The sequence below is a fragment of the Chrysemys picta genome, chromosome 5 (assembly GCF_011386835.1).
Source record: "Chrysemys picta bellii isolate R12L10 chromosome 5, ASM1138683v2, whole genome shotgun sequence".
Classification (NCBI taxonomy): Eukaryota; Metazoa; Chordata; order Testudines; family Emydidae; genus Chrysemys; species Chrysemys picta.
The window spans coordinates 109,273,085-109,287,662 of record NC_088795.1 but is presented as its reverse complement, the minus strand read 5'-3'; the positions used below and the strand labels follow the sequence as shown (position 1 = coordinate 109,287,662).

General features: G+C 39.0%; 1 protein-coding gene across 6 annotated transcripts in view; it reads right to left on the bottom strand.

Moving 5' to 3' along the window:
* Positions 1 to 14,578, bottom strand: part of PPARGC1A (PPARG coactivator 1 alpha) — a 492,893-nt gene that overhangs the window by 68,585 nt on the left and 409,730 nt on the right. For 2 of the 6 annotated variants that reach the window (XM_065598162.1, XM_005303448.5), the window contains exon 2: positions 3,999 to 4,053. The exons of the other annotated variants lie outside the window; for them this stretch is intronic. In XM_065598162.1, the coding sequence (XP_065454234.1) occupies positions 3,999 to 4,053 (55 nt within the window). The remainder of the gene's footprint in view (positions 1 to 3,998; positions 4,054 to 14,578) is intronic. 6 annotated transcript variants of the gene reach the window in all.

The following is a 14,578-nucleotide window of genomic DNA, read 5'->3' as shown; positions in this document are numbered from 1 at the left end:
ATCAGTCATTTTAGGTATCAACTGAGCTACAAAAAATACACACTTTCATACTATGCTTCTACCATAGCACAGAAACTTTAATTCAAAAATACCACCTGAACCGTTTTTCATCATTAACAGAAACCAAGAAATATACAATTGAAGTCCACGCCTTCAGCGATAACCAATGGAAAGAAAGGTGGAGGGTTCTTCTGTACAGAAGCTGCTGGCAGATCCAGCAATTAAGTGGTTAAAAGCCATAACAAAGTCAGCTGAGAATGGGTTTTCACCATTGCCTTTAATTGATTGTCTCTAGCTTTATCAGTTTGTGTTAATGTTAAGGATGGACCAAACAGAAAATCCAGACCTCAGAAACTCTTGAACTCCAGTTAGCTGATTGGGCAAATTGAATGATCTCCTAGGTTCAACTTCAAATGAAGTCAATCCCAGAAGAACCACCATCTAAAAAGGTAGGTTTGTAGGGCAATAACCTTACCATGCCAACCGATGTGGATAACTCAGTATTTGTTATGCTACTCTTGAAAATGCTGCCTTTTGCAGTGATATAAGAGAGCTGAACATACATTTAAATAAAATAAATTTCATTGAGATTTTTGTATCTGGGAATCTTTTCAAGTCTTCATTGCATGGGCTATATGCAGCAGCATAATCTTGAGCAACACTCTGGGAACCAGGAACAGAGTCAATAGACTCAGTCCAGCTGGTAAAGGCTATAATTTACCATGCAACTTCCACTAGCCTATCAGGACATTACAAGATAATTATACAATAGGCCAAGGGGCAAAGGAACCTACAGATTGCAAGGGGAGCCTTTGAAATATCAATTGCTTTTCTTTCTGTTATTTAAGAGGGCTTGGAACTTCAACAGGCCAAGGCCTTGCTTAGGTGAAATTTTGTACAATGAAATTTACTTCTTTTTATTTTGGCCACAGAAAAACTGCAAAGAAAAAGAAATTAAAAAGCTTCCCCATTTTCTAGCGCTGACATAACCTTCCAGCAGCAATCTTATAATGCCGAGATGACCTTTTTTTGATGCACAGATGAAATCTGTGATCTCATTAAAGGATAATCTAGTTTTTGACTGAAAAGGTAGATTCTCAGCATCATTCCCAGGTTTGTGTTGTGGAGGTCACTGGCTTAAAACTGATGCCGTAGACTTCTAAAGTATCCTGCTGATCTGTTACTACTTTCGTTTGTAAAAATAGCTTCACTCTGTGCATCACCTAGTTAAACATCTTAGGGACGTAGTAATATGCATGTTGAAAGTCCTGCAATGGGCATTTTAAGCAATATAAACAGCTGTATAAAAAATGTCCATCGGAGCTTTCATTTGTCTATAATGACGGCAATGTCACTTAAAAAATGTAACAGCTGAAATGAAGTACACATGCTCTTGCCAATGTTGACATGATAATAAAATCAATGTTTCTGAATATGATATTATGCTTCTAATCTGAGACACATTAGTAGCAAGTGTTCCTGTTATTAATTTATATTTGGCTTTTGGATGATGCCAGGTTTAACACTCCAAGTCCTATAACTGTCCTCATCTGACATGTTGATATTTACTCTTTGCCTTTACATCTGTAACAGGTGTGCCTGCATTGCCATAACACATTTCACTGTCTTTTCACAGATAAGAAAGTTATTTCACAGCTATATTCTTAATTTTATCATAAGATTTAAGAGGACAGAGTAGTCGCTAAACACAAAAGGTTAATTATTGTGTATTATTTCACCCCCAACAGACTTTTTTTCTTTGTTAAGGAGCAAACAATAAATTAGCTTAACTGCACTGATGATAATGAATCATTATAATTAAGTATAATTCTTCATTAACCTTTTAGACATCTTTGTGCCTTTGAAGGTAAATTAAAAAAAAAGACTGGAATTGTGCCACATTCATTATATTAATGTAAAAATAATCTTCTTTTTATTTTTAACAAGTTTGTTGAAACAACAAGGGGATGAACCTAGTAAAGAATGACAGACTTGATGGAATGTGTGCCATGCAGATTCTCTCTATCAATCTTTGCAACCTGACTGTACATCACCTTCATTAAACAGTGAAACACTGGGGACTCTGATCAGCTATAGTGATGCAGGCCTTTATTAAGCAACACGCTAGCCTGTCATTATGTGCAAGAGGGTATAATGCATTTTAAGTTGACAACAAACATTAACGATTCAAAATATGAAAGCTGCCTACAGTACCTGCTGCTTGTAATACTGTAGATCATAAAGGTGATCCCCAGAGCCAAAGCAGCATGCAGCCACCACTATGTTGCTATACAAAGTAAAATGCAAGAGCCAGTTGGTAAAAATCTACCAACAGCTAATCCTATCCGCCACACAATTAATATTAAGATCAACCCTTTTTTCTCTGTGAAAAAAAAAAAAATTGCTATAAATGATCTATTCCGTTACTAGCTTGAAATTACTGCAGGAACTCTGATGATTAAAATAAATCTTCAATATTTCCATATAAGCTGGTTCCTCAATCAAATCCTAGCAGCATTAGGAATAATACATGGATGGAAAAATGAAGCTACAGCAGCTGAGACCCACTCTATAAGCCAGACAACAACCCACAGGATACTCCAGCTACTCAGAAACAATTAGAACTTTGGAGCCAGAAAGTCATCCACTTACAGCCTTGACTCATAATAGCTACAGGACATATGAATTATCCATATCTATTCCATTTTACCAAGAAATCAAAACAAGATAAGAGCAATTACAATATGCAAACAGAAATCAGTGGATACAATGGTGTGCTGCAAATATTGAAAACATGACAAAAAGAGTTAAGAATCCGATGCATGCCTTACTAGTAGGAAAAATGTAATTGTACAAACAGAGAACAGAGCACATTTTCACTTTAGATGTGTATCTCTGCACCATATATGCATCTTATTTAAAAGATTTCTAAGGGGAACATTTTAAGTACTTATTCCAAACTTGCCGTCAGGGGCTCAGTTCCTTTGAGCAGGTCTGTCTTTTGGATTCCTCTCAACTGGGTCCAAAGAAAGTTTCCTTTGCTTCACAAGTTGCCAGAACTTTCAGATAATGCTCCATTTTGCTGAATGCAAATATGCAGAAATCCTCAAACCTCACTTTATACTCCAGAGATTACCAGGGAATTGCTTGCTTTTTTCCTTTATGAACTGTAGCCAGCAGAAGCTGTGGATTTGATGTATTGCCATCTATTTTTATAGAAGCAGCGGCGGCAGCAGCAGCAGCTCACGCAGTCCCGCATAAACTCTATTCTCATGGTTCATCCTGTTGTCTCTGCTGTACAGTAGGATTTAACTATTTGCTGGACTACTTGGATTAACTGAGAACCTTGTCCTATGGAACATTTTAACTGCAATACTATAATCCAGTTCAATAATCAGAAGTAAAGTAACATCTATTTCCAGTAATCTGTTTTAAAGGAATTTAAAACAATAAAGCAACAACATCATATTCATCTTTCTCTGACTGTGTGTGTCAGTTCTGCAAGTGATAAATGAGAAACATCCTGAACAGAGCATAGCAAAAAACAAAACAAAACAAAAAAATCAAAATATGAAACCACTGATTAATTTTAACTTTTAAAAAAAAGTCTTAATCTAATTATAAATAGACATGGCATTTTTCCAACCAGGCCACTAAATGCCACTGGAAAGACTTCAGACACTGATTCATATCAATATCTTAGAGCATAAATATTGCATATGACTGGAAAGCGAGCCAAAGGCACATGAAAATAGTTTCCAACTGCAGGAGATACTGATGACAGCAGCTAAGCTTTGATTTGCTTAAGGCATCATAGAGTAACCTTAAATTAGTAAAGTTACTGGGGTTCACATAAGACTTCTTTCCAACATATGATATCTAGTATACTTTTATAATTATTCCATTTAAAAAAATTACCTCCAGAAGGGTTGCACACAAGACAACCAGAAGGGTTGCACACAAGACAATTCTCACACTGTTCATAATGCAAAGCTCACCTCTATATCACTCCATACAGAGTCCTGGTTGCACATGTCCCACGCCATCCAGCTCCTGAATGACAGCAGTATAGCTTTTAAACTACAATCCACAGTCTCACACAGAGCATACACTCATGCAGGCAACTAGACCCTTACTGAGAGTGAACTGAAGGCACCTGTCTTACTACTGTTCCCAGTCACATGACAAAGCTATTTAAAAAGTAGGCTGGGCTGTCACTCACCCAGCCTTCTTGTGCTGCTGCTAAAACTAGTGACGTCACTAGTCAGAGGCAGACCTAGGCTTAAGTGAAGTAAATCTTTTTAAAAACCACTCAGACCTTTGAGTCTTCAGCACCACACTGTGATTAAAATCAGATTTTAATGCCACCCCCCCTAAATTGTGCTGTTGCCATATTACTAAAATCCCCTACAATCTTTTTTTAATTTCTTTTTTTTCCAAAACAAACAGACAAAGCTGTATTGATTACAAAGACAAAAGTGAAGTAACTCTAATATGAGTTAAAACGTATTTTTTGAATACCTTGATTCTAAGTGGGCTACTTAGGGTTGGCTAACTAGTGCTGTTTAATTTGGAAATGCTATTAGAGAGGTGTGTAAAAAGTTACTGCATGATTAATTTTTACTAGTCATTTTATACCTAGTGGAGTATTTTTTTTTAAATGTAGTATATTAGAAACTTCTGATCAATAACCACTGGAGCTAATTTTGTTTTTTTACAAGCAAAGGTATCTACACAGATTGTACCTCACAGTGATACTGCAAACATCAATGCAAACACATTACTTTACTTATTTAGCATCTGCTACAAACAAGGGACGGGGCCAGATCCTGCTCCCACTGAAATACAGATTTCTTTTTTCAGCTCTTCTCTAATCGTTTCCATTTCTCATGCAGGCATCCTGGAAAACACTGTTATTAAATACAACTGTTGTAGTCCTGCCCATAACTGCTCAGATTCCTGTCTGCATTTTCATATAAGTAGTATTTCCTCGGTGCTGCCTCAGGGTGCATTTTTGTATAAACACTATATTCCAACCTCACTGACCTGGGCTGTGCATTTTCTGTTTAAAAACAAGAATGCTCTCGTTGTCATGTGAAAACACGACATGCTATTAACAGAAGTGTTTCTTCTTTAAGCCTTTTACAGCTCTCTCTCTGAGACAATGGGAGCTGCTGCAGGTGCAACTGGTTTATGATGACACTACACTCTGAATACATAACAAACTGAAGGTACCAAACATAACTGCAGAACATTTCCCACAACAGAAAAAAAAAAGGTCTTGTTTAACCATTTCCACCTGCCTTTTCATTTTTAAAAAAGTTGTGTCTTTGTCTTTTTAATTAGCTGGATTCAAAAGTCTAGTTTGCAAAATATAAGTGCTAGATATGAGTCATGCTGTCCTGCTAGTTATAGTCACAAAACCATAATTGGTCATTCTCCTTGCTATGAAATATTCATTTTCATTGTTAAGTTATTTGCAAACTTGATTATTCTAAATGCTAAATGAATGTAGTTATTATCAAGCTACAGAGATTTTGCAGAGAGAAAAGACAAAAAGAGGCTGCAAGAGGTTATTTTTCAGATACTAAATGCATTCCAAAAATTGTAACAAGTCACAGGAAAACACTTGGCTTATTTGACAATTTATTGTTGCCGGATTTGAAAAGAAGTACAGATTTCCCTGCTTGTGTTTATGTTGCAAATCACATCACACTGTCATATTTTCATCAAACATGTATGACAAAAAATGACATTGTTTTTACTTTACTTAATTAAAAAAACCCACAACAAAATACCCTGTGACTACAGAAAGCCTTTTCCTACAAATGATTAAATTAACGGTATTACTTGGCTCTCACCATGAAAAAAACCTAATTTCCTTCCCAATTATATGCTGATTTAATGATAAAACTGCAGTAAATTATTAAGATCTGGGGCAAAGGTCATTACCTCTACCCTCAGAACAGTCAACTGTGAAATAATGTTGGGCACCCGACTGACTGAAGTGGAGTAGATTCTTATTAATTATTATCAGTGGATCCATGCTTGGTGGAATATTCTCCTTCAATACCTACTTATAATTGTGTTCATTGACTGTACAGAATCCATCATTTTTTTTAAAGTTCCATTCACACCTTTTATAGAAATGTATTTACACTGGAACATTTTATATTGCTGTTTTGGATATTTTGACCTGCTTGTGTTGTTTCTATTTTCTACAATTCCACTTCATTGCTTTTGCTTCAAATTAGCAAATAAACTGATAAACACAAACTGTAACCTTTGTGTGATTTCATACAAGCTTTAGAGATGGGAGAACTTTCCTAGCATGTAGTGGATAGTACCAGCAACAACTAATAACAGTATAGGGGCCTCTAGAGCTTTACTTATGGCCCATCCACACTTTGGCTTGACCTATTCTTGCAGTAACAATTTTCCAGAATGGATGTCAAGGAATGTTCTGACCAAACTGTACTTGAGAACCATTTTTCCAACACGATTCCAGATCACATGGTTTAAACAAGGGTTCTCAGTCTGTTATGGCTTACCTTTTAAAGAACTGTCTAGCTCAAATTTTACCATGAACTTGCCCATTAGATATCTTTTATCAATGTCCTTAAACATGGTTTGTAACCAACCATATTTGTAATGCAAAACAAAGTTACAATAGTATATCATGATGGAAAATAGTTTTGAAGTGATCATAAGCAATTGTGTAGACTGAGGGTTTTAAATTATGGGATTAGAGTCTCCTATTGTTCATGCAGAGTAAAGAGCGATGGCAGGGCCACATCTATCAAGGAAGAAGACAATGGCCACAAACTGCCTTCCAACAGGTTGGTAGCTTATGGAGGCTACTCCAAAGTAAAAGATGGGTTCATATGATTGTGCAGCCTTTACACATGAAGACGCAGCCTCTAATGGATGCTGACAGTAGAAATTAAAGCTACTCTCCCCGAAGAAACCTGGATTCTTACACCTCCCTGTGCCAGTTTCAGTGACTTTCACCCCTAATGCTTCGTAAATGCTAAAAGCTGAACAAATGTGTTTCCTAGGCAGTTACTGAGGACACACTCATTACAAGTAGACTTTTCAAACTAATTAGACTGCCCTACAGCATCATGTGAAACAAAAAATCTCCTCAGTCAGAGAGATTTTATGGTAAAGACTTCAGGCCTTCTTGGCACTGTTTTTTCCCTCCCTCTTGTGAGGCCAGCACTCTGTTGACTGCCATTTCTCTTCCTCTGCTTCCCAAGCATGCCATCTCTGCTTCACTGTGCTTCCAAAATTCTGCTTTTTCTTCTTCTAGGAACCTATTTCTAGTCCTGCAATCTTTTTCTGCACACATCCTTCACTCGATCTCTTTCTTCTAATACCCTTTTCTCTCACCCGTGCCACTGATCAACAAGGGATGTACTCATGCCCCCCCCCCCCCCCACCAAGTACTGTATGTTCCTGATACTCAACAGATTTAGCTACTTTATTAGAGGAGATGCTGCAGTCTAATGATGAGCAAACTATTAGGTTTCACAAATCACAAACAACATGTTAGAGTCTCAGCAAGTTACAGTTTACAAACCAGTTTTCATGGAATTTAAACTCATTTCCACTACCTCCCCCAGGAGTCATACAATTTTTTTTTATGTAAGATAAGCCTGTGCTATGTATAAAGGACAGAAGAACACTGCTCAGAAGCTAAGATAGCACAAATGGGTGTCCTATATAAAGTATATATACTGTACTATTTTTTTATTAGAAATGTTCCCTCTACCCCTCTTCACTTTGCATTTGTTTACCACTCTGCCAGCCATGTGTTGCATTTTTGCCCTATTAGATTTTTTCTTCTCTGCTCCTTTTTTCTACCAGTCTGCTCTAAGCAGAACTGGAACCCAATAACATCTTGAACCTGTGATGTTCCAGAGAGTCAAAAATGGGTAAAAGATCTTTGTCTATCTCCAATACTGGTACAATGGCCTCAGTCCTCCACCACTGAAGACAATGGGAGTTTGGCCAACATCCGGTCTAAAAACAGATACTTTCACATACTTTGAGCCCAACTACACAGCCCTTACTCACATTGATAAATATTTACAGACGTGAGTAACCCCACTGCCCTGAAGATGAACAGTTACCAGATTAAGTGCTCATCAGTGGGAGTAAGGGTTTCACAGTCATGGCCCTTTATGACTGAAAGTTTAGGGGAAGATTTTCAAAAGTGCCTAAATGATTTAGGAGCCTAAGTCCTTACTAAGATAGTAAGACTCCTAACTATCTTGGGCATTTCTGAAATCTCCCCTTAATAAACATTATGAAATTATTTATTAGTGAATATTATTAAAACAAGACAAGAGTAAGGGATTTGTCACCACCAAAAATTGACTGTATAATAATATGCTTGTTATAATAGGTTTTACCTAACTTTTGGAACACATGTTTTTCCAGAACCTATATTCGCTATAAACAGCAAAAAACCCCAGTTTGTCAGCCTCATCAAAAGTAGTACGACCAATGTCTTTCATTCTGGTATCACTGTTTTAAAGAAAGACTAATCTCTAAAGAAATGTACCCATTTTCTTATATCACACCTGCGAGCTTAGAATTTTTCAGTCTTGGGAAGCTGAACCACATAAAGAAGTCAGTTTCCTATAGAAACCTTTATAAGGGGTTGAGAGCAGATTTAGAAAAAAACAAAAAAAAAACGGATACTTCCTGCTAGTAAGGAAGACAGACTCCAGTTTCGCAACTTGTTGCACATGGGCAGACTCTTACACCTGAGTAGAACTCCATTATAGTCAGTGGTGCTCTATACCAGCACAGGAAAATGCCTGCAAAGAGTCTGTTCCAGGACTAGGACCCCAGATCGCTGTTGATACCTCTTTGTTACAGCAATGGGATGGGAATCACTGAGTTATTTTTCTCTCTCTTTCTTTAATCCCCTCCCCCTCCCCGTTTAAAAAAATCCATTTTTCTTAAGTCCCTAGGAAGCATGCAGAGACTGACTGTGGGCACTAGGGGCAAGTGTCTTGCAAGTTCTTCAATTGCGTTCCCACTCAGTCTGGCCCCAAGTGTTCAAAAGCACCATTTCCATACAGCAGGCTGAACACTTTACTGTTATTGCACTTTTCCATGTGTTCAATTGCTCTTCCAACACAAGAAACAGCCAGGCAACAGTTCCAAAGGTGGGATTTCCAAACACACCTAAGGGATAATACTTGTTCTCCTAACTCTCATAAGTAAGTGCTTTGGAAAATCCCATCCAGATTCTCCTGGTTACACTTATTAGCATCAGTCGGAACTTAATTTCCCTTAAGCTCTCATAGTAACTTCTAGAAACTTCTTCCATTGTTTTTCATTAACAATGATCAATATTTTTCTGACTTGTTCGGAGAAGAGCCTAAGTAGGATAACCTCAGTATCTGGTGTCATATGGAGCATACTAGGTGCCTTGGTGTAACCCTGGGGCAATTTTTTAGGAGCTAAGTCTGTTCTAACATTCTCACCTAAAGTACTCTTAAGGTGTATTAAGAGTAAACTCTTTTGGGCAAGGACTCTAATCCCCTCAGTATCTGTACAATGCTGTGTACACTATTGGTGCTCAGTATTGTAAATACTAACATATCTGATTATTAACAATATTAAATCTATTTTTAGATGGGTTTCTCTCTAAGGCAAATTAACTGTACATTTCTAAAGGGGAGCATAACACCATTTTCATAGATGTCATCTAAAGAGCCCCATATCCACCCACTAAGCCAAAAAATGGGCATCATTTTAAGATTTGCATTATTGCACATTAAAGAGTCCCTGGTGCGCTCAGGGTGCATTTGAACTAGTCTATGAGGACTTGGCTAAACCTCTCTAATAAACCATTATAGGGGTATGCATTTTCTTCTCTCCTGAGATGACACATTTGAACTGGTCATGGTGCCATTTTCACTGATTCTATGTGACATATATTCATATACAGCTGACATAACATTTGAGAAATGCTGCCTTCCAAGTATTGAATAGGAAGCATACAGTTATGCAAATTTTTGTTTCTTTAAAAAAAATGTTTGTATGCAAAGGTAGCGCTTGCAAAAGAGGAGTTTAAAAACCATGGAAATTGAGTCTTTGGTAGATCTACAGGATGGGTAATAGCAGAGGAAGCTTCTTCATAACATTCCAAAGATGTACCTCAACTCTGGACTGCAAAGGACAGCTCAGGCTCAGTGGTCATTCAATCCTTGACCATTCTGCTGGTGCCAATTCGACTCAGTTTTGGAGATGGTTTTGTAATATGGTCACTTGCTCATGGGGCTGGGATCTCCAAGCACAAACCAAAATGTTGGGGAGTTCCCATTGCTACAGGCAAGCACGACACCCTTCCTTACCAGCTCCACTTCAAAGCATTACTGTATCTAATGGGGGGAAACATCAGATAGCTTTCTAACTTTGTCTGTTCTGTAAAATGGCTGGGGAATTGGTTTCACTGGAGTGTACACAGCACTGTACTGAAAAGAACACTAATCTTTAAATGCTCTAAAATCAAATCTTGTTTTACACAAAACAGCTATAGTAAAGTCAACGTGAATGAAGCACCTTTGAGGGAAGGAACAGAGGGAAAGGCCATGGACAGCTTTAGTGCCTCCTAGCAATTTTTTTTTAATAAACTAGAGATGACAGACAGCCTTACCGACACATCTCTCATGTTCAAATAAAAACTTCCTCAGACAGAGCTCCGTGGAACTGAGTCAGCCTTTTTTCTTGGGCCTTGCTCGTGGCATTTTTTATATTAAAACAAAGTATAAGGTGGAAATAATTCTAAATGGTAGTCATTTGACCTAACTGTTGTAATACGGGGCATAGATATGGTTTTTATGAACACAAAGGAAAATAAAATATACAAAAACAATGGGAATTAAAAAATCTGATTTTGCACCATATAAAGAGCCAGGTTGTGCCTGACTTCTGAGTAAGCAAGTATGGGGAAGGAAAAAGTGTGGAAAGGGTACAGGAAGTTTATCCCATTCAGCAGCTGGCACCAGCTTAGTCTCTGAATGACCGTAAGTGCAGAGAATGGTCTTTCCTCATGCTCCTGCAGGCATAAGATACATCAAATAGGGCAGAGATCAGCCAGGAGGAGGCAGGGTCAAGGCGCTGTCCACTCTCTGCACGGGCCAACAGATCCTCACTTAGGAACAATGTCTCCTGGAGGAGCAGCTTCACATGAACCCTTACCCAGAGTTGTTCCTGACAGCCATAACTGAGCCCAAGTGTTATTTTTAGCCATAGCTCTCCTTGCATTACAGTTTGCAATATGTAAACATGTGCTGGATGAATCTTCAAAAGTTTCCTGGTATCCAACTGATAGCATTTGAAAGTCTAGGTATTCTTTCAAACCTTATTCTTTGATCAGCACAATTAATCCGAATGGCTAAATGTGCAAGACCCCATTCAGATCATTTAATTAACCTTCAGGTGAGCATGCCAACTTTTGGGTCTTTACTCAAACGAATGAAAACTCCAAACCTTCTGTGGTTCACCCACCTCTAGTGAGGTTTGGTTCACTATTTTGGCATGTCTAGCTTAAAACCAGGGCCAAAGGACAGTGTAGAGAAATGAAATACAATGGGAGGAAAGTTGGCCACACATTTTCAATGCTCTAAAAGATTGGTGGGGGATAGCTAAGCGGTTTGAGCATTGGTGTGCTAAACCCAGGGCTGTGAGTTCAATCCTTGAGGGGACAATTTAGGGATTGGGGGCAAAAATCTATCTGAGAATTAGTCCTGCTTTGAGCAGGGGGTTGGACTAGATGACCTCCTGAGATCCCTTCATATTCTATGATCGGATTCAAGTTCAGGTCAATTTTTTTTTTTTTTTGGTTTCTACTTTATCCAAACCACGTGTCCAGACATTTTGGGGGGAAAGTGATGTGCAGTAAGTTGAAAAGAGGCCGTTAGAATCATAGAATCATAGAAAATCAGGGTTGGAAGGGACCTCAGGAGGTCATCTAGTCCAACCCCCTGCTCAAAGCAGGACCAATTCCCAGCTAAATCATCCCAGCCACGGCTTTGTCAAGCCTGACCTTAAAAACCTCTAAGAAGGAGATTCCACCACCTCCCTAGGTAACCCATTCCAGTGCTTCACCACCCTCCTAGTGAAAAAGTTTTTCCTAATATCCAACCTAAACCTCCCACACTGCAACTTGAGACCATTACTCCTTGTTCTGTCATCTGGTACCACTGAGAACAGTCTAGATCCATCTTCTTTGGAACCCCCTTTCAGGTAGTTGAAAGCAGCTATCAAATCCCCCCTCATTCTTCTCTTCTGCAGACTAAACAATCCCAGTTCCCTCAGCCTCTCCTCATAAGTCATGTGCTCCAGACCCCTAATCATTTTTGTTGCCCTCCGCTGGACTCTTTCCAATTTTTCCACATCCTTCTTGTAGTGTGGGGCCCAAAACTGGACACAGTACTCCAGATGAGGCCTCACCAATGTCGAATAAAGGGGAATGATAAAAATCCCTCGATCTGCTGGCAAAGCCCCTACTTATACAGCCCAAAATGCCATTAGCCTTCTTGGCAACAAGGGCACACTGTTGACTCATATCCAGCTTCTCGTCCACTGTAACCCCTAGATCCTTTTCTGCAGAACTGCTTCCTAGCCATTCGGTCCCTAGTCTGTAATAGTGAATGGGATTCTTCCGTCCTAAGTGCAGGACTCTGCACTTGTCCTTGTTGAACCTCATCAGGTTTCTTTTGGCCCAATCCTCTAATTTGTCTAGGTCCCTCTGTATCCTATCCCTACCCTCCAGTGTATCTACCACTCCTCCCAGTTTAGTGTCATCTGCAAACTTGCTGAGAGTGCTGTCCACGCCATCCTCCAGATCATTAATAAAGATATTGAACAAAACCAGCCCCAGGACCGACCCTTGGGGCACTCCGCTTGAAACCGGCTGCCAACTAGACATGGAGCCATTGATCACCACCAGTTGATACCAATGATCTAGCCAGCTTTCTATCCACCTTATAGTCCATTCATCGAGCCCATACTTCTTTAGCTTGCTGGCAAGAATACTGTCGGAGACCGTATCAAAAGCTTTGCTAAAGTCAAGGAATAACATATCCACTGCTTTCCCCTCATCCACAGACCCAGTTATCGCCTCATAGAAGGCAATTAGGTTAGTCAGGCATGACTTGCCCTTGGTGAATCCATGCTGACTGTTCCTGATCACTTTCCTTTCCTCTAAGTGCTTCAGAATTGATTCCTTGAGGACTTGCTCCATGACTTTTCCAGGGATTGAGGTGAGGCTGACTGGCCTGTAGTTCCCCGGATCCTCCTTATTCCCTTTTTTAAAGATGGGCACTACATTAGCCTTTTAGAAATGTAGTTAGAAAGGCTGTGTTGAAAATTGTTACCATAGGCTTGATCCAAAACCTACTGCAGTGAAGGGGAGTCTTTCCATTGACTTCAGTGGGCTTTCAATAGGCCCTATCACTGGAGATGGAGACAAGAGAATTCAGAGCAGAAACACTTCCAAAAAACTCTTCCTTGTTTCATTTTGATGTGGATCAACCTCCTATATTCCAGAGCTTTCTCCTTGAATAAAATGGGAAGGTAGCAATGTTCCATAACTGGTATTGCATTAGCCTTTACTACCTCATCTTGGAACTTCTTTGTTCCTTCTAAGTTTAGTATTGTTATAATGTCCTCTTCCCTCAGGCACATTACACTGACTATGTCCATAATAGGTTAATGTCTGCTATTTGTTTACTAAATATGTACCAGCCCTATCCTGAAAGCTCTTCTGTATGCCTGCTCATTCATCATTTCAATGCCAAAATTATGAGCCATAAGGGAGACCCATTTAAAGTTCAAATCTATGTCAGGCAACAAGTAAAATGAATTTGCTTGCCTCATGCTTGTCCCTAGTGAATATCTTCCCCACTGCAAAGCTCCTGGGCAAGTTGACACAATTGAGCAATATTTGCATTCTCTGCTTAATAAAACTCCACACCTGGAACAGCAGATCAGGACTGAGATGCATGAGCAGAAGCAGTGCCTGCACCAAACCCTTGACACGGCTGTAGCATCAGTCTTTCACTTATGTTCACAGATTTACCCTTCCTCTCCCACCAAAAAAAAACCAACCACCCAACCAAAAATAGGAAGCTGCTAAATTTGAAGTTTATTTTAATTTATGAATTTCAAGTAGATCCTGCATGTAAAAAAGAAAAAAAAAAAGGCAAACAAACCAAAACCAGAGAGCACTTAATCATAATATTATTACCAATTTATTAAACCAAAACTGCATACAATGGAGAAATGACTAAGAAGCATCCCAAGGGGTTTTGTGAAGGTATATCTCCAGCTGTTTCATTCTCATATACAGCCCTGTTTACAAAGAAATGGAAAAGCGTTTGTGCTCCAGCTCAGTATAATATTACATTGTTTGCAGATTTTCTTTTAAAGCTGAATGGGAGTGTGCAAATCCAACCACAAACATATACTTTAGGGATAGAGTGCTGACAGTTTTAGGATAGGGTGGGGGAAACACATGGTAAAGGTTAATCCAAGCCTCGGACAGCGCTAT